The sequence below is a fragment of the Mustela putorius genome, unplaced genomic scaffold (assembly GCF_011764305.1).
Source record: "Mustela putorius furo isolate JIRA1106 unplaced genomic scaffold, ASM1176430v1.1 tig00000193_pilon_pilon_pilon, whole genome shotgun sequence".
Classification (NCBI taxonomy): Eukaryota; Metazoa; Chordata; class Mammalia; order Carnivora; family Mustelidae; genus Mustela; species Mustela putorius.
In genome coordinates, this window is record NW_025421309.1 from 451,101 (window position 1) to 476,654 (window position 25,554).

Sequence of the window (25,554 nt, forward strand, 5' to 3'; positions counted from 1 at the left end):
CAAGACGTAAATTAAGAAAATTATGGTAGTGTTCCTTTATCAATCTTACCAGTATTTATATAAACAAAACTCTGGCTTGATTTCTGTTTCAGATCACAAAAATGGACAGCACTTTATAATACCTCAAATGGCAGACAGGTAAGGCCACTGAAATACCAATCAGTTTTATCTGTCACTATTATTTCCTTGGTTGTATAGTGTTTAAGTGTATTATACTTTGTATTTAACAAAGCCCATACATTTTTCTCTTTTACGGCTATACAATTTGGAAATAAGACGGCTGTAAGTAAACCACCATGTAAAACTTAAGTTTGAAAGAGTACAAGTAACAGACATACTAGTAAAATTGGAGTTAGGGATATTGCCACAGTTTTAGCTAGTTGTGATGGAATATCGTGTCGATAGGTTGTATCATAGAATATTTCTGTATTATAAGAAAGGATATTCTTTGTCTATAACAGGGATTGGCAAATTTTTTAAGGGCTAGATAGTAGATATTTTAGGTTTTGTGGGCCATACAGCCTCTGTCACAACTACTCAACTCTGCCAGTTGTAGACGAAAGCATCTGTGGACATTAGGTAAATAAAGGGCAAATCAGTTGCAAGAAAATACTCTTTCTGGACACTGAAATGTGAATGCCATATAATTTTTCCTGTTTTAGGAAAACAGGAAACAAATGGCTTTTTCCCCCAAACCACTTAAAAATGTAAAAACCATGCATAGCTCATGGGCTGAACAAAGAAATGAGCCATAATCTGCCAACCCCTGGTCTGTGAGGTTAGCAAAGTTCACAGCAGGAATGAGCTTGAAATCCTTATTTATCCAATTACCTTTGCACAAACACTGTCAAGAGTTTATGAAACAGTTAGCTGCTATTCCACATGTAATCTTGCCACTCTGGTTGTTCACATTCTGCCCTTTCATATTTCCTTCTGTCATGCTTTTTTTGATACTTCAAGAATTGAGACTTCTCACATAAAGGGCCTGGGGACGAATCATCAGTAATTCTTGTCTACTAGTTATTCAGTGATTAATTTTATCTGTACCATGTTGCGTGACTTTGATTTTTCTAAAAGGAGTTACACATTCTTATGCTCAAAGTTTTCTTGCTAACTCTAAAGGGCTTAGAATTTTTGGTCCTGACCGTGTCCCTGAACTGTTACTTAATGTATTGATGCCTTGCCTATCTTAATGTTCTATAGAACTCATAAAATGTTTTTTATTTATTTGCTTATTAGTTCTGTACATTTTCTTAGCAGCCTGGATTTGTCTGAATTGGCAAAAGCTGCTAAGAAGAAACTTCAGTCCGTGAGTATCTCTGTTTCCTAGTGAAGTTCAGTGTGGGAAACCATGCATCCTGCTGATACCTGTCCTCAGCCCATTACCTGCTGCAACAAATGACTTTGTTTCCTCCTCTGGGATGTTATAAAATCCGAAGCAGAACATTAAGTACTTAGAGAAGAGATAGGATGTACTCTTAAGTTTAGTAGATCTGATTTATCGGCTCTGCATCAGGTAATGGCGTTTTTCTCTGTCATTCTGAAAGTGAAGACTGTGCCTTTGGTGTTAGGGAGTTGTTTCTCCTGAGAGTACCCTAGTTCTCCTGAGAGTTCCCTAGTTTCTCTCAAGAGTAGGACACACTTTTAGGGATGCCTTCCGGTAGCCACCTAGGACTCTAGGGAAAGGCAGGAGCTGACGTTGGAGTTGTGAGTGCCGCAGATCCACTTGGCCACTATTTGCGATTGGGCCACCATCGTCACTGTCTTGCAGAGCCCACGGTGTTCAGCAGAGCTTTGTAAGTGTTTGTTTTCAAGGGCTGGTGGTCCTTCCCCAACTGCATGCTCAGAGCTTGCCCAGTTCTGCAGGGCCGAGCCTCCCTTCCGTCTGCGTCCCTCTTCCCAGCCTGCCTCAGTCAGGGGCCCAACAGATCAGCTTCTCTGGGCAGCTTCCTCTTAGTTTGATCCCCACAGATGAGGCCTCACCAGGGTGCTTCCCCGCTGCCTCAAGCACCAGATTGCCTGCCTTGGGCTGTTCTCATAGCTCTCTGGATCAGAACCAAGATTCTTAACTTCTTGTCATGACCTTGAAGGGCATCATCCAGTGCCCACCATTCAGTTTTTGCCCTGGTTGCCATCTGGTTCCTCCTGCGTGTGTGCATGCATGTACACATGTGTGAATGTATTTATTCCATTTTGGGTTAACACTCTCCGAGACCACCTTCAGATCCTCTTTGGGAGTCTTCTCTTTCTGCAGTGTTCTGCTTTCCGGGCTTCCAGCCCTTTTGTCATTCAAGTAGCTGAAATCTGACCACCTAGTGTAGAAGGGAGTTTCCCCAAGCCTGACTCTGAAATTGCCTCTCCCCTAATGTATGACTTTCTCTTTGTTCCTCTTTTCACAGAAGACCCTTTACTAACACTTCATATAATATTAAGTTCTAAATATTACATAAAATGAATTTATCATTACTAGTATTTAACTGTGTTATGAAATAAATGTATTTTATGCAATTTGGTGTCTCTGTGTTCTGTATCTGTGGTTATGTGTGTCTGTGTTTTACCACGTTTCTCAAATTTAGGAGATCATGGTAGGATGATTAAGATGACAAGCTTTGGAATCAGATAGCACTAAATAGTCTCATTTCCTTTTAATTAGAGTATATAAGCCAATTTTTATTTTAAATAATACAAACATTATTGGTAATAGTCCAGCTCCCTTTGACTGACCTACATTTGCTATGCTGAGAGAGCTGCACAAAAGTTGGGGTTAGGTCGGTCATATCTCCAACATGTGGCAGGCACTAGATAAATATGTGGAACAAAGTTGAGTATAGCTCTCAAGAACTCAGGCTCTGGCTCAGACTGGTCAGGTACAGAGCTCATCTCTGACAAGCTCCTTAACCTCTCCGTGTCTTGGCATCCTTTCCTGGAAAGGGAGCTAATGATCAATCAGTGGCTACAGATCTGAAATGCTCCGTGAGGATGGACTGCTGTTATTACTTGTTGACCCCACCCCATGGTCTCCCCCTCACGGGGGACAGCTGGACCAGTGCCACTGCAGTGTTTATCCTAAAATATCTCCCTCTCTCCAGCTGAGAGAAATAGAAGACTAATATGTTTCTTAAATTAGTAAGTGTTAACATTGGAGAGACTTAAACTTGGATCTCGTGTCTATCACTTGCTGGCTTTGTGACTTCAAGCAAGCTCCTAACTTCTGTGCTTCAGTCTCCTGTCTGTAAAGTAGGATAATAGTAGTTCCTGTCTTAATAGAGGTGTCATGAGTATTAATGTGATGATAGTAGCACAGTGCCTGGGATGTAAGCCTTCAGTCTTGCTGTTGTAGTTACTGAGTAATAATAACCTTAGCTTGTAGCCCCTTATTGGGAAGAGACTGGATATTTAAGAGGCAAGTTCAAGTTCCCAGTCCCAGCAAAAGGCTCTCAGAGTTTATTTTCAACTATAAATATAAATTTAGCACACAAGAGAAAATATGGAAAATGGACAGGGGGAATCCTCTTCATTCACTATATTCTTAATGGACTCAGGCTCAATATTTTGATATATTCTGATTCTCATTTTATATGCATGTCATTTTTTTTTAAGATTTATTTATTTATTTGACAGACAGAGACAAGTAGGCAGAGAGAGAGGAGGAAGCAGGCTCCCCGCTGAGCAGAGAGCCCAACGTGGGGCTCGATCCCAGGACCCTGGGATCATGACCTGAGCCGAAGGCAGAGGCCTCAACCCACTGAGCCACCCAGGCGCCCCTGCATGTCATTTTTTTAAAATGGAAGCTGAATCTTAATTATAAGATTGTATATCCTGCTTCTCTCACCCAACAGTCTACCCATTTTAACAAGCTCCTATGAGGTCTGTTTAGCCAGCCTTTTAAATTGCCACATAAAATACCTTCTGGTCACTGTGTGACTGGATATTTACTGGGCCCCATCTCAGGGCCAGGTACTGTGGGTGGACATAAGGAACGCAGTAAGGAATAAGATTCAGTGTCAACTAAAAAGTGACAGCCACCAACCATCAGGATGTGTTTTATGAGGAAAACTGCAGAGAGCTGGAGCCATCCTGGTGGAGGCTTAGCCTCAACTGGACTGACGAAGACCCAGCTGTCTTTCCCATCCCAGTGGCTGCCTGCTGGCGTGGAGACTATTCTGTTGGCTGACACTGCACGGCACGCTGATTAGACAGGCTGCCATTTGTGGGGGGTGCTGAGTACTTTCCGGGATTGGAGGCCTGCTTCCTGAAGAATATAGCAAAGTGGCTTACTGAAGACTGGATGATGGTTTCTGTAGTGGCATGTTTTACATTCTGAAAATGGCATGTTTTGGCATCTCTGTCCCACCATGGGTTTAGGATCCTTTCTATCTGTGGGCACCGACAAATGCTCAAGAGCAAAAGAGGGGACTTTAAAGGGTCAGAGAGTCAAGAACTGGACCCTGCATTTCAGATGACTCTGCCCTCCTTTATAGCACACCCCTGTCTGCTTGTCACAAAGAAGTGAGGCTGCTGTGGGAGGCAGATATTTCTAGAGGATCTGTACTATTCTGGAAATGTTATTGTCTGTTTGACAGTGGGTATTTACTAAGCACTGGCTTTGGATAAGACATTGGAGATTAAAGAGTGAATAAGTCACAGTGCCCACTCATTCTCCCAGTGTTAATCCTTGTCCCTTGTGTTCCTGGTTTTTTTTTTTTCACTTGCAGCTAAGTAATCATTTGTTTGAAGAACTTGCCATGGATGTGTATGATGAAGTTGACAGGCGAGAGACCGATGCAGGTGACTGAAAGTGTGGCTTTCTCTTACAAGCTTCTGTTGTTGATGGGTGGTACTTCTACTGTCCTGTTGTTGCATGTTGTCGACATTTACTTTTGTGTATGTTGGTTTTGGAGTGTGCTTCCCCTAGTTTCCCTCGTGATGCCCGAGCTGTGGCTCTCAGAGAAGCAGTGGCACACTTGTGGTGATAAGATTCTGTCTCTGGCTCTTTCCTCTGGCTAGTCTGGCTTGCCACGCAAAACCACAGCACCCTGGTAACCGAGACAACTGTCGTCCCCTTCCTTCCAGTCAATCCCGAGTACTCTTCAACACGGAACCAGGCAAGTGGCCGAGTCTGAGAAGTAACCAGTGGTGGTATTTTGGGAAGGGCTGATGTGGTATTTAATTTTCCGAGGCTAGGTATTTTTAATTTTTTGATTGATTAAAGTTAATATCTTTTACACACACACACACACACACACAACTCGAGAAATTGGTAAGAAAAGCAGTAAATGTAAATTGAAGACTAGAAAAGAATATAAAATAATTCACAGAAGAAATATAAATGGCTTACAAATGTGAAGAAATGTTTAACCTCTTAAAAAAAAAAAATGTTTAACCTAACTAGTGATCTAAGAAAGCAGCCTAAAGGCATTCATTAAAATTTCATCAATCAACTACTCCAGGCTGGTAAGGATATAGGAAAATGGGCTTTCTTATGCTACAGATAAGAGTTTCCATTGCTGTAGACTTCAGAAAACTGATTTGTTAACTGATTTTAGAAGTCTCAAAACTAAGTCCATCATTTCCCATACATAATCCTTATTTGGGAATGTATGCTAGTAAAATAAAAATAAAGATTTATGCATAGTGATTTTCATCAAAGCACTGTATAAAATAATAGAGCATTGAAAACAGCCTAAGTCTCTGTCAGGAGGAGAAAATTGGGAAGGACTTTTAATTTTTATTGGTTAACTGCTATATATAATGATGAAGTTCCAGCATCTAGGCTATAACTTTATCTTGAAATTTTGAATTTTCTTCCAAATCAGTAATTCATTACTGGGCCTACTTCAAAACTGCATTGATAATGGGGAAAAAAGCATCAGGTAGAAATATTTTGGTTTTGTTCACAAAAATAAATGCACACGGTATTATTTAGTTCTCTTGTGTAGATGGTTCTGCCCTGTTTGCAAGGAAAATGTTGATGTGTGTGCCTCCCCTAGACTGCGGTGATACTTTGATCATGCTTGGAAGTCTTTGCTTGGGAGTCTTACTCAAGTCTAACAATGTGATTGGTTTTATGTGAATATCCACGTGTATGTTTTCACATTTGGGAATATTTCCAATTATTTCCTCTCTCAGGGCAGACAGAAACTCGCTCGGTTTAACGCCCATGAGTTTGCCACACTGGTCATCGACATTCTCAGTGACGCCAAGAGGAGACAGCAAGGCAGTCCTCTTTCTGGTTCAAAAGGTAACTGTTTCGAGCTGCTAAAATTTGATTCTTTGGCCTTCTAAACTTGACACAAGTATTAAATTTAGAATTATAAATTAACTAAAACAATTATCATGAAAAGTTTACCCTTTTGAGCCCTGAGAAACTATAAATATTTCAGGGTTGTTAACTGCTATTCAAATTTGTCCAATATGTTTTTTCCTCTTAGATCACCTATCTTCCCTATAAAATTGCATCCTGACCTATCTTCCCTATAAAATTGCATCCTGAAATTAACCTAAAAGTCTGACTTAGGTCTCATTAAAGGGCAGAAGAAAAATCAACCTTCTTGATTGATACTTCAGCTCACCTGTTATTGGTTACAAACAGAATTGAGCGCTAAATAATAAAATTTGTTACTATAAACTTTATATGTCTATAGTAAGAATTATTGTAGTTTATGTAGAGAGCACCGAGCCCTATTTCCAAGATGCCCTGTTGAGTCTAGCTTAGTAGCTCCACATCCTAGCTCTGCGCTTAAGAACACACTCTTCTCCATTTCTATTACTATATACTTCTTGGTTTTTTTCTAATTATAGAAGTAATACATTTTAATTATAAAACATTAAACAGAAGAAATACATACCATAAAAATTAAGGTTTCAGTTCATTAACTGATATTAGTTTGTTTTTGATTTTACTGGCTCAACCAGGAATAAGCAAATTCTAAGAAAACCTACTAAATTTTGGTGAAGGTGCAGTGATACATAAATTTGAAATCTCAAAATGTATATACTCTTTGATTTGATATTACTATTTCTACTTATTTGAGGGGAAATAATCAGAGATGTTATGAGAATATGTAATACTTTTTTGAAAACATTAGAAACAAATAATAGAATTATATATTTGAATAATGCAGACATATTCCCCCCCCAAAGAATATATAATGACACAACATAAAGGAATAGATTAGTCTTTTTTTAAGTATTTAATGTAATCCCCATTTTGTAAGAAAAACATTTATACACATACATATGTACAAGTAAATACACTGCATTAAGTACTGTGTAAATACATAATCCTCATTATTTCAGATCGCATATTTGCAAATTCATCTACTAAAACTTATCTGTAACTTTGAAATCAGCACTTTCATAGCAACTTACGGACATGTGCAGAGAGGCAAAAAATTTGAGTTGCCCAAAACTCACGTACGTTAAAATTGAACAAAACATTTGTATGTCTTTTTGTCTCAACTGTCATACTTTTTAGGTCTGCTTAGTACCACATTTGGTACACATTTTTAGGTACCACTTGCCTTTTTAGGTCTGCTTAGTACCACATTTTACATTTTTCTGCTTTTTGTTGATGATTCTGCTGTTTAAAATGGCCCCCAAGCGTAGTTTCATAGTGCTGTCTGGGGCTCCTTAGCACAAGAAAGCTGTGATGTGCCTTATGGAGAAAATACCTGTTAGATAAGTTTCATTCAAACATGGGTTTTAGTGCTCTTGGCTGTGAGTTCACTGTTAATGAATCAACAGTGTATATTAAAGGTGTCTGAACAGGGACGCCTGAGTGGCTCTGTCAGTTGGGCGTCTGACTCTTGGTTTTGGCTCAGGTCATGATTTTTTTTTAAGGTTTTATTTATTTATTTACCAGAAAGAACATGAACAGAAGTTGGGGGAGTAGCAAAGAGAGGGAAGCAGGCTCCCTGCCGACCAAGGAGCCTGACGCAGGGCTTGATCCCAGGAACCCTGGGATTGTGATCTGAGCTGAAGGCAGACGCTTAGCCGACTGAGCCACCTAGGCACCCCTTAGGTTGTGATTTCATAGGTTGTGGGATTGAGCCCCATGGGAGCCTCCAAACTCAGTATGGAGTTTGCATGAAAGATTCTCTCCCTCTGCCCCTCCCCTACTCGTGCTCTGTCACTCTCTATCTCTCAAATAAATAAATGTTTTTTTGTTTGGGGGTTTTTTAAAAAAGATTTTATTTATTTGACAGACAGAGATCACAAGTAGGCAGAGAGTCAGGCAGAGGGGGAGGGGAAAGCAGGCTTCCTCCTGAGCAGAGAGCCCCATGTGGGGTTCAATCCCAGGACCCTGAGATCATGACCCAAGCCAAAGACAGAGGCTTAACCCACTGAGCCACCCAGGAGCCCCTAAATAAATGTTTTTTAAAAATGTATAATTGGGGTGCCTGGGTTGCTCAGTCCTTAAGCATCTGCCTTCAGCTCAGGTCATGATCCAAGGGTCCTGGGATCCAGTCCCACATTGGGCTCCCTGCTCAGTGGGAAGCCTTCTTCTCCCTCTCCCACTTTGTCTGCTTGTGTTCCCTCTCTCACTGTTTCTCTCTGTGAATTAAATAAATAAATAAAATTTTTTAAAAAGAGAAAAAATTTGAAAATAAAAAATGGTGTGTAAGCAGAAACACACATAAAGTAAGGTTCCATATTGATCAGTGGACAAAAACATGAGCAAAGGCTGGCAGGAACCTACCCCTGTATGTCCTCTTGGAACAGTGGTTCAAGATTTGCTAATTCAGTCTTTACACCTTTAGGGACCATATCAATACAAGTGATGAAATGGACTCTTTATGTGTTTAGGAAAAGACCGGAAAGATATAGACCAAAATAAATCAACAGCTATGATTGATTACCACTAGCTTCAAATTTTCTTTTCTTTCTTTCCTTTTTTTTTTAAGATTTTATTTATTTATGTATCAAATAAAGAACAGGCTCGCTGGCATTTAGTCCTGACTGCCAGAGAGAACTGAGAAAGGAGGAGCAACAGGCAGAGGGAGAAGCAGGCTCCCCGCTGAGCAAGGAGCCAGATCCCAGACTCGATCCTAGGACCCTGGGATCATGACCCAAGCCAAAGGCAGATGCTTAACTAACTGGGCCACCCAGGCATACCTCAGATTTTCTGTATTGAGTATTACTTCTGTAATTCAGATGATATATCCATTTTAAATATAAATTTGAAAGATTAAAATTCCTGTTGGAAATCAGAGGTCACCTTGAGTTAGTTGCCTCAGAGAAGTTGGAAGAGACTTGGATAATTTGTGAAATCTTTTATTCAAAATGTGGAATCTTCCCTGCTCCCCTGTAGGCCATACCTCCCTGGTGTGCATGTGTGTCTGTCCACTGGGTTGTTCTGTTTTCTCAGTTCTCTCTGGCAGTCAGGACTAAATGCCAGCGAGCCTGTTCTTTGAGCAGCAAGTTTCCAGGCTCCATTTTAACAGTGTCCTTACAGTGACATTACCTTGTAAACAAGTTACAAGGTACAGTTGAATCACGGTTAATTTTATATTAGTTACAACTTTAGTTCCCTGATTTGGAACTACACTCTGTCTCCTGGAATGATGAGAAACTCAGGAACCTGCCTCCTCAGTCTGAGCAGCACTTTCATAAACCACCTAATTAATTTGCCCAGATTTGGTGAGTGACCCAGAGAGACGCTGAAATGCCTCTGTGCAGTTGACGGTAGGCCCTCTGTCTGGTTGATAACTTGCCCTGTGATGTTTACATTAGTGTGACTGTAAAATTGGAATTTCTGTCATTTTCTTTTAGTCTTTAAATGGCTAAACCCAAAACTCCTCCCAGTGGATTTTAGGGGAAAAAGGTTTTTTTAAGCCTGAAGAAAAGTTATTTGCTTCTATTGATAGACAATGTGGAGCTTATACTGAAAACAATCAATAACCAGCACAGTGTTGAGAGTCAAGACAATGACCAGCCAGACTATGACAGTGTGGCCTCAGATGAAGACACGGATCTGGAAGCTACTGCAAGCAAAGCAAACAGGCAGAAGGTGAGGTGACATATTGCACACAGAAAGGGAGAATATGTTTCTTCTTGGAATCTTTCCCCCTGCAAAATCGTCTTATTTGTAAACCACTGTGAAAAGTGCTCTGGAGGTAAAGTTGGGTTTACTTCTTGGGCCAGCAAGGTAAATCGTTTTAAAATAGGGGATCCTGTGTCCCTAAGTTGATTGCTGAATCACAGTCCTACCTCGGTTGTGATTTATAAAACTTGTGAGGAGGGGCTGATGTGTTTTATTCCCTCAGTAAATGTTTGTCAAGTAACTTCTCTGGATCATACTCTCCCGAATGAGGCCCAGTCCCTTTCCTGTGAGGCCGCCCCCTGCCTGTTAGGAGAGAGAACTGCAGTCAGCAGTACAAAGTGATACATGGAAGCCAGGGGTAGGGATGTGAGAGGACACCCAGCTTGTTGGCAAGGACAGGTGTTCGGGGGCACTGTGTAAGTGTCTTGTCAACATGTGCTTTAAAGGATGCATGGGATTAGGTGTGTGGGGAGGCAGGGGAGGGTGATCTAGGCAGAGAGAAGGTGAAGGAGGATGTCTTGCAGAACCTGCTTTTGGTAGAGACAACCTGAAAGGACTGGGACACACAACTCTAGCAGAGGGCAGGGGTCACGCCATGGAGGAACATGACCTCAGACAGAAGAGTCCCTACCTTGGCAGGCAGTGTAGAGCCCAGGAACCTCTTAGGCAGGGCAGGGGGGCAATAGTCAGCAATTTGGGTTCCTCTCTTTGGGGAGGACGGTTCTTTGTAGGTCAGAGAGCAAAGGAAGGAAACCCTGTTGGGGCACTGCTGAAGAGGCCGCTGTGGAGCCCATGCTAAGAGGGTCCAGATGGAAGGGAAGTCACAGTAGCCAAGGGAGTATGGACCCAAGGAGAAGGCAGCAGAGGCCTGCTGGTCCACCTGCTGCTGAGTCCCCAAGACCTTGCCCCAGATCTCGCCCCAAAGGAGCTCAGCAAACGTTTGAGAATGGACAAAGACAGATAAACAGGTCTCAGCAATAAGTTCAGATGTTTGAAGTGGGGACGTAGACCTACAGAAGATGTGTCCAGAGCTGTCCAGCTCACACAACTGCAAGAAGGGTAGTGCCACCGGCAGATACAGGGAATGCAGAGGGGACAGCAAGAGTCACTTGTCCCATCTGATACGCCCCTGCCCAGCGTCCCCGGAAGCACCAGATTCAGACCAAAAGCCAAAGTCATGATGGGATCCTACCAGCTGGCATCCTCTCTGCCTTGCACACCTGCTCCCTCTGGCTAAGCTCTGCTGCTGGCTAGAACATTCCTCCAGACAGCCACTGGACTGATGTCCTTCCAGCTGTTACTCATATCTCACCTACCTAAAGGCTTATCCCACCTGTCTCATTAAAAGGCACCCACCTTCACTCCTAATTGTCTCCCCAGCCCCTCACCTTGCTCCATTTTCTCTGTTTTCCACAGCACTTGTCATCTGCTGTCATACTAGGTAGTCACTTATTTTTATTTTGTCTCTCTCCCACTCTGCTGGGGTATAAAACACCATGGAAGCAGTAATCTTTGTCTATTTTCTTTTTTTTATATATCCCAAGTCCCTAGAATACTGCCTGATGCTCAATACAAATAGGTTGGAATGAAGGAATTACTGAAAGAATGTATTGAAAAAAGGAAAAAGGAATGAGCAAGAGAAGGCAGACAGGCAATACAAGACAGGTGCTCCGGGAGTCCTCGTCAGACTAGATTTGTGGCCACACTCCCTGTTCTGTTAGAAAATACTGACTCTGATATTTTTCAGATATTATAGTAACCCTACCTTTATGTTTTATTTTTGTGTTCCTCCCAGAAGCCTTGATTTGCTTTGATTAACTTTGCAGTCCAGCTGGCATGGTCAGAACTTAAAATTCTTTAGCTATGAGTCTTGCATGTTATCGTCATCTCAGATTGTGAACATTTTCCCCAATTTATTTTTAGAGCCTAGATTCAGATTTATCAGATGGACCAGTCACTGTGCAGGAATTTATGGAGGTCAAAAACGCTCTAGTGGCTTCTGAAGCCAAGATACTACAGCTAATGAAGGTGAATAACAACTTGAGTGACGAGCTGAGAATTATGCAGAAAAAGGTAACATGTTAATAAATGCCAGGATGATTGACTCTTTAACCCTGTAGTATAAAGAAGAATCCCAGGCACAATGCTGGTGGGCAGAGGGAAGAAAAGCAGTTATTGTAACAGACCTAAAAACCTTTGGACCAAGCTTTTTGGAACCAGTATGTATTTGGATATTTCAAATGAAGTGGTTTTGATTAGAAATAAGTCCAGAGTGAGTTTCCCAGGCACTTGAACCTAGTTGCAGCCACCCTTGCACTGCTCCGTGCTTCCTGGGAGTGTGGATGCCCCTCATGGATGCACGCCATCCTATTGCTCATTCTAAAGAACCACACCGTGAAGACAGAGCAGGCAGAAGCCCTTCTCAGCGTTCCATGCAGAGGGTGCCATCCCTGCTCACTCATATTCTCTTGTTACCCACCCAGCTCTGGCAGCTTTGTCCCCACATCCCCAGTACTTACTAATTTAGGGTATCCTCAGAGCCTAGAGCAGGGCCTGCCGTGGGGTAGGGACTCCATAAATATAAGAAAACATTTTCGTTTGCACTGGCAAGAGCTGTACACTAGTAAGAGACAATCCCACTTGCCTGGCATGTTCTCGTTCACTGCCTTTTGGGAGAGACAGAAATACATGAATGTATTTGCCCCTAAAAGGAGCCTGGCTACTAGTAGCAAGGAATATGCTTAAAGGGGGATTATGTGTGCAACTCTTCATGAGAAGGCTGTCCCTGTCAGATTTTGTGCACTTCCCCTTAAATAGAAACAAAACAAAGTAACAAAGTATGTATCTGTGTCTTAATTCTGCCATTTGAAGAGTAATGTTTCAGAATCATTATCAGGAACAGAGGACAAGGTGCGCTCCCTGTGTGGTTGGGCCTTCCCAGTCTCGTCCCCTAAAGGAAGCCCAAGGAACTAGAAGAAGGAGGTCTGTCCCCTCTGCCTGTCAGGGAAGGACACTGCAGTACACTCTCGCTTGGGGCTTGGTCTAGGATTCTTTTGGTGTGGAGTTCTAGATCTTTTTTTTTTTTTTTAGATAAATGGCCCCAAACCTGTAATACTGTCTGTAGATCAACCAGATTTAATTCACCCTTTGTTCTGGGCCAGCCTGGCCCTATCAAGGGCTGGTGTGCAACTGTGAGCAGGGTAGACCAAGAGCCCTTCTGCTGTATCATACAGGGCTTGCACTTCTGTCTTTTCTGAAATATCTTTTGTTTAATGAATTACAGTTTGTCCCATTAATTGAACTAATAATTTTTGTTGAGGTGACTTTTTCTGAAACATGCTGACTTTGCCAGTGTAAATCAGTCTGCTAACCATCACTTTTTTTCTTTTTTTTTTTATAATGCTCCTTTAGTATTTGTAGAAATTGCCAGAGATAACCTCATATCTCTGAAAGCAAATGCCACATTTGCTTTAAGAAAAATTGCATTAAGAAATGCAAAGTGAAATTATTTGCCATTGCTCATGGATTATCTCCTCAATTCTTAGAAATGCTTTTGATTTCTGGAGCTATTGGATTACCTGTAACTTCTCGTTTCCTGTTACACTCCTTCCAAACAAACATGTATAGTCTGATTCTTACTAAGATAGCATCGATCAAGTTTATTCTAGGACATCTCTCTAAATACCGAGGACTAAAATTTTTTTAAATCAAGACAAGGAACTTGTGCTCTCAAACACATTCAAGTAAAATCCACCCTGGATATTTTAGAGGCATGACAAGTGTTAAGTTGAAGTTTCAAATTTCAAGGCATTCATTTTTGGATGACAAAGCACTACCTAAAAAACTCTTAAGAGAAGGTTTTTACATAGACAGGCACATGACCAGACACACTGGTCATTCATGGAGGGGCGTGTGCGGTTCTGCTCCTCACTTTCTGGACTGTGTCCATTTAGTGACATGGGCTCACTAATAAATAGTTTTACAGGCACCTTGTGCTTGTCTCTATCCTGGAATGTAGGAATTTTCAGTGGCTGCTTGTCACTTTGTAGCTGTTCTTTCATTAGGAAATGAGTCGCACATAGAAGTTATACTGTGTAAGCCTTTGTGGTATAGAAGCACTCTATCATTCCTTAGTGGATGATCCTTGGAAAAAAACAGAAGTTAGGGTATTTCTGTGGCAGAGGCAGTATAAATCAGACTGTCCCCAAAATTTGGCGCTATTACTGTAAAGTATGTAGAATTTGCTTATTTTGCAAAGATGTGTTGGTTTTATTTCAAAGTTAGGTAAAAGTTTTTTATCTATATAGCTGACAAAGTAGCATGATTTGTATCTGATCTTTCATATTTAACAGTTGCTTGGAAAAGATGCTAATTAATGAAGAGGAGCAGCCACTATTGGTGTATAATTCACAGATCGGTGCTTTCTAAATAAAAATTGAAAGTAACTCCTAACACTGAATGGGTTTACTATCGAAAAAGTAATGATCTTCTGGTGCAAATACATTTGCTTGCAGACTTAAGCCTTGGCCCCGGTGGGGAATTTGGTCAGAGTTTACAGTCTCTGTCAAAGAGTAGACAGCTGAACTTACACCACACCCAGCTTATAAAATGTCTTAGAAGATGAAGGAGCACCAGAGGGGAAGGACACTGTGCAGACAGGACTCAGTTAATTGTGTTTCAAATACCAGACGCTAAGGAGTAACACGATTCCTTGCTGATCCCTTATCTCTAACTCATCAAACATCATGAAGCAGCCTGCATGTGAGGAATGGAAGGAGCAGTCAGAGTCTCCAAGTGACAGCCTCTAAGGGTGGTGCCAGGCAGATTAGAGTAATTAAAGCTGACACCGCCAAGGTCGCGTTTTTGGGTGACAAAGCCAAAGGAGAGAGGCCAAATATTCCGGCCCTGGCTGAAAGCTGATCAATCACCAGAGGGAAGCAAGCGTGCTACGTGGAGCATTCAGATGAAGATGTTAACGTAGTTTGATAGGCCTCCATTTTTCTTCGTGATATGTTAATATAGCAAACGTACCATGATTCGGTTCCCTCTCTTTTTAAAGAAGTTCTAAATTGTTTGGAATATCAAGAGTATTCTGTAATAAAAATTTGTTGATTATAATTTTTCTTGTTGGCTTTTTGGGAAGCAGTAGCCCATCTGATTTTTTGTAAGCTGAACTTCACTGTCTTTCTTGCTTTGCAAAGCAACTCCGGTTATCTTTGTGCTGCTTCCATGGTGTCTGCTGGCATTTTTGGCATTTGCAAATTGCTCAGGGCTCATTTGAAAAGCAGCTTACCTAAATCATCATGATCTCAAGCTCTTGCTTGAAACAGCCTTAGAAGAATCCAGAGTCTGGCTTGCCTGCAAACATTTCCTAGGCCCACCATGACCAGTTTTTAAGTGGTTAGACATTTTGTTTTTAAAAAGTCCAAACTATAACTTTTCTGCAATGAGAAATCAAGCCTGTTTAATTTGCTTGAGTGATAAAGTGAGTTGATTTGTGTCACTCATTCTAGGAGAGCGAGCTCTTGTTTGTAGTTGCCTGTAACTTTCAACCCAGCTAGCTGTTACTGTTCTTACTGTTTAAAGCTGGTAGTTGTATGCGTTTACTTGGTGTTTGCTTTTTCTGCTTGCTATAGAAAAACACCGTCCCACTGCCAAACATTTCTTTCAGCTTCAAACACTCCAGAGTGAAAATTTGAACCTCAGGAAACAGGCCACAACCAATATTTATCAGGTGCAAACTGGTTCTGAGTACACAGACACTTCGAACCACTCTTCCTTAAAGCGACGTCCGTCTGCCCGGGGCAGTAGGCCCATGTCCATGTACGAGACGGGATCAGGTCAGAAACCATATCTCCCAATGGGAGAAGTGAACCACCCCGAAGAGAGCAGGACGAGACTCCAGCCTTTCCCTGCGCACGTAAGTAACACCACCGGCGCTTACGCTCTTCACTCTCTGTCCAGCCTGACTCCTGCATTCCCTCTTCTGAACCTGCAGATCCCTGTGTCTCTGCTTTGCCAAATTGGGCTAGGAGAGTTATCCTTGTGTTTGCTGTATTAACATGTCAACAGATGCTCATTATACTCCTGCAAGCAGACAGGGCCATTGGCTGAAAGTTTTATAGCAAGATTCAGGTTCTGGTTCCTGTTGAGCACTACAACACCTCCCCCCCCCCCGCCCCCGCCACTTTTCTCCTTCATATCCATATCTTTCCTAGCCAGCCAGTACTGGAACTTCTTTTGTAACAAACTTTCTTCCCCAATTCTGAAACCTAAAACAAATGGTAAAGGTCACCAGCAGAAGGAAGTGCCATCTTCTATGATGTAGACAGATAGGTGCCCCTCTGTGAAATGGAGCCCTTAGAACTCAGTGTGCCTTTTCTGCTCCCTCCCGGCGGGGCAGGTGGTGTGTGTGGCCTGGACGTTCAGGGTAGGTCTGGAAGCCTCTGCGCCTCCTCAGCCTCTCAGCATGTGGTCAGCCTGCCTGCTTAGCTTCTGCATCCCCTTCCTCCCCTTCATGGAGAAAATGTTGCTGTGTCATTTCATAAAAGGAAAATGTAAAACCTCTATACCAATTTTACAAGTATTGTATGCCAAAGATTGCATTCTGTAACAGGCTGCTAACCACCTTGTTCTACAGTGGAATAAGTATTGTGTTTTGAGGTTTTCAAATGTTACTTTTCTTTTGGATTAATTTGTTTTAAAAACCCATGTTTTGACAAAATGTTACAGCCCTTTAGAACTTGTTTTTTTCAGAGAGTAGTATTTATCTTTCATGAATGTGAAAGTTATTTCTTTAGTCAAATTTTATAGGAGTCTCCAAGAAGTTTTGAGTAAATGCAGAGTAAAGGATATGGTCTAGTAAATTAAGCCCTAGTTTAATTTTGTCAGGCTTAAGTGCAATAAAATTTCAGTGTTGTATTGTAGTTGGGCGGCGAGGGGTGGGTCTCTTCAGCTTTTTAAGTTGTTTCGGCTAAAGCATCCTAAGGCAATTGATTTGATATGTTTGGTGTAATGGAAATGCCATCAAACTAACTTAATCTTATTTTTGTATAACTGAAAACAAAAATTAGGAAAAGCAACTTTGTCAGTTTTCACAGTATCCTTTTTTATTTTAGAAACATTTAGAATGCAATGTTATTTTTTTTTTGATTTTTTTTTTATTTTATTTGTTTATCAGAGAGAGAGAGAGAGAGCACAGGCAGACAGAGAGGCAGGCAGAGGCAGAGGGAGAAGCAGGCTCCCTGACGAGCAAGGAGCCCGATGTGGGACTCGATCCCAGGACGCTGGAATCATGACCTGAGCCGAAGGCAGCTGCTTAACCAACTGAGCCACCCAGGCGTCCCTAGAATGCAATGTTATTTTATTGCTAAAGTTCTGTATCTGCACTGAAGAATAGATTAATAACCTATATCAACTGAACCATTCATATAGTTTCTTATTTCAAGTATATCCTGATTAAAAAACAAATATTCATTTAAGGCCATCCATTAAAAAAAAAACTGACAAAATGAACAAATTAGGCTAGATGTTATCTTTTCTTTTATGGAAAAGTAGCTTTGTAAATTCCAAGTAATTTCTGGGAGGCATCTCACTAAAGGAGTAAACATTTCTGGGGACCTGTCATCAGTTAGCATGGCAGTAAGCCTGCTTGTCACAGAAATTTCAGCATTGATCTCACACAGTGAGTTACTTTTTAGGATTCTTTTACTGGGAAGCCCTGGACTAAAGCCAGGGTAGGTGGTAGGGTTTTTTGTTTGTTTTGTATTTTCCCGAGTGTGTTTTTTTTTCCCCTTCCAGATCGGGAGGAGTGCGCTTGTGACCTCCTCTTCGTCTCTGCCTTCCTTCCCCTCCACACTTTCCTGGTCGAGGGACGAAAGCACCCGAAGGGTTAAGTACACTCTGACCGGTCTCCTCTCTGGAGGAGGGGCAGTGCCCCTCCGTGCTTTGTGCTTCTCCTGGCCCTCCACTAACTGCCCTTCTGTCCTGCATGAGGCAGTACTTCCCCCAGGTGTCTCACCACAGCGGCTCAAGGGCACACACATGCACACGCGCGCAGACACACACGCACATGCATGTCTGTAGGAGGCGGTCTCCCTTTTCTCTAACCCCGTGTTGCTCAATTTCACTTAATATTAACAAAGTTTGTAATTCGCCCTATAACATTTATTCAGAACATACTGTCTCTTTAAACAATCAGAAAATTAGCTGGCTGCTGGTTAAATATTGTAATAGGGTAATTGTGTCAAATTTGTCGAGAGTAACAGTTATCAGATCAACATTAGTATACTTGGGCTAACTGAAACACTAAGACATCATGCTTTATTATTTTTTTATTTCTTTGCCTGTTGACATTTTTTATGTCCATGCCATACCTGACATACCCAGATTTTGCAGTCCCTGTGTCCTGCATCAGAATTGCAACATGGGGCAGCTTTGGAGGTGTAGACAGCTGTTAGTATGGTGATCATCACTTACTGAGTTGGTCAAGTCCAGCTTGTAAATCATACATCATTTGTGTATGTATGATGTATGATTTACATTCCCTATAACAGTATGTGATCCAGGTAATAAGCCCCTTTAAGAGTAGCCAGACAATCACATTTATTAAGCACCTCCTCTATACCCAACCTTTTGGTAAGTCGAAGTATCCTAGGGACTTGAATGACATTCCTGCTCCCAAAGGCATGGTCAGTTTAAAGAATCCTTTCCTGTGGCACCTGGCTGGCTCAGTCGGTTAAACATCCAACTCTCAATCTCAGGTCTTGATCTCAGGGTCATGAGTTCAAGCCCTGCACTGGGCTCCAAGCTGAATGGGGAGCTAATTAATAAAAAAAAAAAAAAAATCCTTTCCTACACAAAGAGTTCATGATGTCAAGCTGAAAAACAGTGGGAGAGTGTACAGGTTTTGAAGATGTGCATTCAGGTCATGGCACACTTTCTTTAACAGAAGGGTTAACTGGAGAGGAAGGAAGGTGGCTGTGGGTGAGGCAGTACTCTCCCAGACAGGGTGGGGTTTGCACTAGGCTTTTTTCCATTCCTTCCACATCAGTAGGAATGACAGAGAGTCTGTCTTCCCCACTACCAGTGCCATATGGCTCATTCAGGCCCTTTCAACACTTGGAGGTAATCTATTAAAAGGAATTCTTATTGTATTGGTCTTCTGAAGAGTTCAGAAATTAAATTGCAATGTTTTTATTGTAATTTTTCAGTTAACTGAGGGACAGTTAAATAGAAATGAAACAACTTATTTGAAATTTTATTAATAAGGGTCAAGTAAATCTCTTGCCCACTGTGAAATTTGTTTTAAAAAAATTTATCTTTGGTAGTTTTGAAAATCCGTACACAGCTGCTTGCTGAGACAGTTTTATACAAGATTAACAGTTACATCATTACATACAATTACTGATAATTTTTTTTTAAGATTTATTTATTTATTTATTTATTTGACAGAGAGAGAGAGAGAGATCACAAGCAGGCAGAGAGGCAGGCAGAGAGTGGGTTAGGAAGCAGGCTCCCTGCAGAGCAGAGAGCCCAATGCAGGGCTGGATCCCAGGACCCCAAGATCATGACCTGACCTGAAGGCAGAGGCTTAACCCACTGATCCACCCAGGCGCCCCTATACTGATAATCTTGATTGTTCCTGACAGCTTCATCATGAGTTTAAGCTATTATGGTATTCAGAGAAAACTGCACATCTATTCAGTAAAGTAAACCAGCACCAGCTACAAGGTAACTTTTCTATTAACAGCTTTGAGAGAGCAGCACTTTAACTAATAGGTCTTAATCTTAGCTCTGCATGTTTACAATCGTTTTTATATAATTAAATGCTGACTAATTTGAAATCCTGTACCTTGCTTTTGTTGACAACGATGAAAGACTGTGAGTAGCTGATTTCCCAGATGGTTATTGCTATATGTTGTTTTCTGTGCTTGAGGAGCATTTCCTGAGTACTTGTTGGATATATGAGTTGTTAACTCTTCTAAAATGTTTGAATGAAACCTGGTACTTTAATCATTGCGGGGTAATGCATTTGTTTTGTAATTATCACATTTACACCAAGGAAAACAGAAAGATTGATTATAAAAATGTGAGATTTTCTGGGTTTAATTCTGTTTTCTAGATTTTTCCACTGGAGCAGCTCTGGATGAATTTTCTAGAATAATTATTTAAATGCAAGTTTTTTATGTTTCATTTTTGTATGTGCATGTGTGTGTGTACACACACAGACACACATCCACATATACACATGTGTATGTGTATATTAAAACTAAAGGAAATAAGCATTCCCTGTGAAAGGTAAGATGGGTATTTTTGTTTATTTTGGATCACCTCTAGAAGAGCCTGCTTTCCCTATTCCTGCACAGGGTACATGCCTAGCTTTGGTCTTCCAGCTACACTTCTAGGATCCAGTAACTGACTGATAGATTCATAAAGCCAGGTCAGAATAAGGCACCCGGTAAAACAGAACTGCTTACTGATAGGAGAGGAAAACTCAGGGATCTGGAAGGTTGTCGTAGATTTTATAGAGTAGCTTTACAGACTCTCCACATGGGTCCAAGCCAACACTTTAAATCATTTGCCAGATGAATTTGATTAGATAGAGCATGAACTCACATTGAATTTTAGGAACCTGGCAAGCATCTTATATTAGAGAACCAAATAGGAACACTCAAATATGGGAAAACCTCAGCATACAGTGGAAGGGCGCCTTTGCCCTGGGAGGGGAAAAGGAGGCCATGGGGAGAGTAAAGCGAAATGGGGCATGAATAAGTCTTTCCTCACCCTGGGGCTGGCAGCCTTTCCAGTCTGCATCGGGCCTTCAGAGGGTCAAGCAGCATTACCAGCAAGGAGCAGATAATTAGATTTCATATTGACTCTTAGACTGGCTTACTCTATGCTAGCCATTCTTTTGGATGAAGATACAAAGTCTCCATAGGTTTGAACAAGGGTCTTAATTTACAGCCATATCTTTAGCCACATTCATTGCAGCATCAATAAAATTCCTTAGTCACATGTTTCAATTAACTTGGATTAAATTCAAGGTGTAAAGGTGGAAATAGCTCGTATTTGTATTTTGCAAAGTAGTTGTTAGGTTTTGAATCAGATTCCACTGACTTCTGTTCTAGAGGATGAAATTCTCAAACATTGTGGATAAAATAAATACTGAGGGGAAATCATTTTTATTTATTTATTTTTAATTTATTTGACAGAGATCACAAGTAGGCAGAGAGACAGGCAGAGAGAGAGGAAGGAAAGCAGACTCCCTGCTGAGCAGAGAGCCCAATGTGGGGCTCAGTCCTAGGACCCTGGGATCATGACCTGAGCCAAAAGCAGAGGCTCTAACCCACTGAGCCACCCGTGCGCCCTGGGAAATCATTTTTATAACACTCCAGAACTAACTAATAGCCCCCTTCAAGGGAATGTAATGTGGTCCCCTCCAAATTTGGTCACCCTGGAAGACCTATGCTTCACTGTGCTGGCGTTTGCCCAAAACATTTTTAGGATTCCTCTACTGAATCTGTGTCTCATTTTTAAAACTCCACAATTGCATCAATTATTTGTACCCTAAGGGATAGATGTTTTGGGAAACATAAAAGTGGTTGGAAACCAAGTGTCATGCTGGATTAATCCATTTTGGTTCACAAAAAACATGCAACAGTAATACCAGTTTTCTTGTGTGGCTCATACCAACTGTCTCTAAGGGCAGTTCTTGGAGAGCCCTAAGGGCTCTGAGCAGTGACAATCCTCAGGGCCCCAGGCATGGAATACTGGAGTTAGTAGGAGACGGGATCTAGGTTCTTGGTGCTGATTTTTTGCTGATTCTGTGGCCTTGGTGTTGTCCCTTAGCTCTTTTGGCCCTTTGTTTTCTCATCTGGTATTAGACTAGATAATCTGCAGCCAGCTTCTAGCACCAAAGGTCTTGAGTATGTAAGTGCTACCCTGTGTTGCATTGTATTTTAGTTAAACTCCATACTCCTTAGAGAACTAAATATAGTTTGTTGCCTCACATGTCTGTGTTAGTTTATACCAGGGATCTGTTTATGGAGTTGCCACTGAGCTAAGAAGAAAATGGTGCCAAGAAGGAGAGAAATCATTTCTGGATCTACTATTCAGCTTCTACTAAATTTTCAATAAAGGGTTCATTCCTGTCCCAAGTGAGATCTGGGGCCTGAAGGCCACATAGCCTAATAGGTATTGATTCCTAGGCAAGGCTCCCAAATGTCTCATGCTTGAAACATAATGGGTGTTGCCTTTCTCTCTTGCAGGCATCCAGGCTGGAGAAGCAGAACAGCACGCCTGAAAGTGACTATGACAACACCCCGAATGACACGGACCCAGACGACACAGGGTACAGCTGCAGGAGAACTGCCCTGGGGTGGGCCCTTGAACCTGAGACCTAGCAGCCGTGCTCAGGAGACGCACTTTATCCCCCACGTGCCTGCTCTGTATTTTCAGACCCAAGAGGTCATAAAACATGGAAGCATAAGTTCATAGTTCAACCTCTTATCCTATTATTACCCCAGGGGCCTGGTTTTCTTTTACCAGCATATTATACACGTCTCTGAGGCTGTAATGTGCTTAAAATCAGTATTCTTAAGTCAACATGAGGTCACATTCTATGTTGTAGCCCAAGGGATGAGCTGGCTTAAGGATAGCTCTGTAACAGCACATCCTTGCTGTTCCACTTGTTTCCTCCCTTTCCCCATCTTGACCCTTTCTCTGAGACTCATAATTTCCAGCCCTGTGGTAGCATGAAGCAGCCGCCATGTGAGCTGTGGCTGCCTGTTGAGGAAGCAGCCTCACCGTGAGTCTCCAGCCCGACAGGATATAGGAAACCACATAAGCAGCCAGCTCATGCATTCAGCAGGTGCACATGCACTGGCTCCTAGAAGCAGAGAGGCAGCTGAGAAGCACCTGTCACATGTAGGCACTTTCTGATGGTCACAGGTCAGGCAGAAAGGGAAGGCAGAGGAGTATGGTGTGGCAAGGCGACGGCTCAGTACCAGATACAGCGGAACCCCACACAGCCCCAAGCCCCATCCTCCCCAGCACGGAAGACGTCATCCGGAAAACTGAACAGATCACCAAAAACATACAGGAGCTCTTGAGAGCAGCTCAAGAAAATAAACATGACAGGTAAGAGGGCTTGGAAATCCCACCTGGAAAAGTACACATGCTCTGAAAGAGATGCTGCTCCATTACCAACAAGGATGGGTTGGGTTTATTTCAGCATGCTGTTATTTTTAAAGTTCAGTTTGTGTAACAGGCTTAAGAACAATTTGTAAATTTCAGTGGGGTTTTTTTTGTTTTTACTTGGTATTTTCCATTTTCCATGTTCTTATGAAAAGTGCTTTGGAAACAGATGCCTCTAGAAATAGAATTGCAGCCTAGTTAGGGTTAGTCCTATTCCTGGTGCTGGATATCAAGAGGAAAGAAAGAAGCTTCCTTAGAGCTTGCGGTTGATTCTTCCAACCCCTGTGCTCCCTGTGGTCTCTCTAGCTAGAGCAGAGTTGTCTGATTTAAAAGGTATCCTGACACGAATTTGATTTCTTAGGTCTCCTTTTTGTGCATGTATGTGTGTGCATGTGTGCAAGCATGTGTGAACATCTAGGAAACAAAGTGGTTTACAGATAAAAGTGAATCTAACTGACACCCAAATAATACGATGCTCCTGAAGTAAGAGGCATCTTACTCTGAGCAGAACCACATCCTGCAGTTTTGCTTTGTTTTGTTTTGTTTTTTAAGAATTTATTTGTTTATATTTGTCAGAGCGAGAGAGCAGGAGTGGGGTGGGGGGAGAGGCAGGTAGAGGGAGAAGCAGGCTCCCCGCTGAGCAAGGATCGGATAAGGGGCTCGATCCGAGCACCGGGGGATCATGACCTGAGCCAAAGGCAGGCGCTTAACCGACTGAGCCCCCTGGGTGGCCCCTGCAGAGTTATTTCTTATGGTGAAGAAGGGACTGGTTCTTGTTGGAGCTCAACCTTTTGTTCACTGAGCACGAATTCTGAGAACTTGTGATGAGTTGTTCACTGTTCGGGGTGACGTCCTAGTTTCACATGGGCAGCCGTGTCGAGAGACATTCGTGAAACCCATGTAACATCCTCCCATTGAGTTTATGAAAGCAGCAGAGGTCAGGCACAAGCCCTCACCAATCTCACTGTCTTCTGTAGTCGGCAGAGTGTAAGTTGTTCAAGGAACACTGTGCTCCACCTCCTTGTTCTCTCACTCCACATAAAGATGCACCAGCATCTTTTGTCTTCTCTGTGATCCCAGCACCGCCAGACTAGACTCCCCTTCTCTCCCCTTTCCCTTTTTCTACACCTCTGACTTCCCCCAGGGTCACTTCTTCCACTCAACAGGAGAGGAGTGGACAGTGTTTAGTGAAGGATGAGAGTTCGTCTTCTGGGTGGACTGCTGGAGGTTCCTCGGAGAAAAAACGGAAGGCTGTTGCTCAGCCTCCTTCCATGAGAATTACATGGCTTTTCATCCCCCTCTTCCCAGGCAAGCCTCCCTCTCACACACCCCCATGCCTCAGGAGCTCCCTGCGTAAACATATGTCACAGCGCACCGAAGGGCAGTCTTTAACTGACTCCCAATACCGAGATGGCCTCCCCACTCAAGACATTCCCACCAGTCGACAACAGGCTTCGCTTTTCATTTTACTCCAGTTCAGAAGTGCCACACTGTATTTCAAACCAAAAAATATATTTACATTGCATTGTTCTCTTCAGTAGTTGTCAGAAATATCTGCCCAGAAGCCATTTTTGGCCTCAGAGACCACAGTAAGGTACTTTTTGTTTGTTTGTTTGTTTTTAAGATGTACAAACCCATTCAAAAACCTCAGGATCTGATTTTTTTAAGAGCATGAGAGAATGATGCAGAGTTTAGTCATTAGTTCACTCTTCTAGTTTAAATCATAATTGATCTAGAGATTTAGTATTTTATGATTTATTCAATGTTCTAAGATCTCTGGTTACTGACATATACAAGACATCTACTTTCTAATTTTGCCTTGTACTGATTAAACCCATGCCTTCTCCTCTTGTTCATCTGTTGCTTATGCTCATCCCAAGTAGACCAGCAGCCTACAAAGACACCTTCAGGCTTCGCCCTGGTCGCTTGAGCCCGGCAAGCTGCCCACAGCTCCTGACCTGGCCTCAACCTGATCCTCCCCTGGGCCTCCACCCCCACTCCCTGCCTGCCTGTCTGTCTGTCTCTCATGCATGCACACATGCGTGCACAAAGACACAACTCAGGAGTACTACATATTGCACACAAAACCCTTTTTTTGAGGAAGGATAACACCTTGAAGTTGTGAACATGAACTCCCCTGAGTGAGGAGGAGGAGGACGACTTTCTCATTTATCTGCATGTGCTTTCTTTTGTGGCCCATTGAGGACTTCCTAAAATATTTCGTACTGAGAGAGTTTTGGGGAGGTTTCCATAAGAAAATTGTCTTCTGTGTAGCAGAGGGAAGACTGAATTATATCTCTGGGTCAAAAGGA

General features: G+C 42.2%; 1 protein-coding gene across 14 annotated transcripts in view; it reads left to right on the plus strand.

Annotated features, from left to right (window-relative positions):
• GIT2 (GIT ArfGAP 2) overlaps window positions 1-25,554 on the plus strand; it is a 51,277-nt gene that overhangs the window by 19,869 nt on the left and 5,854 nt on the right. For 3 of the 14 annotated variants that reach the window (XR_006605753.1, XM_013049249.2, XM_004779132.3), the window contains 11 exons: window positions 93-138; window positions 1,258-1,309; window positions 4,716-4,788; window positions 5,008-5,105; window positions 6,130-6,241; window positions 9,870-10,012; window positions 11,969-12,118; window positions 15,717-15,965; window positions 17,846-17,935; window positions 22,315-22,397; window positions 22,997-23,185. Coding sequence is in view for 13 of the 14 variants with exons in the window: in XM_013049249.2 (XP_012904703.1) it covers window positions 93-138; window positions 1,258-1,309; window positions 4,716-4,788; window positions 5,008-5,105; window positions 6,130-6,241; window positions 9,870-10,012; window positions 11,969-12,118; window positions 15,717-15,965; window positions 17,846-17,935; window positions 22,315-22,397; window positions 22,997-23,185 (1,285 nt within the window). In the remaining variant the exon portion in view is untranslated. The other 11 variants (XM_013049247.2, XM_004779133.3, XM_004779136.3 and 8 more) reach the window with 11 other exon arrangements.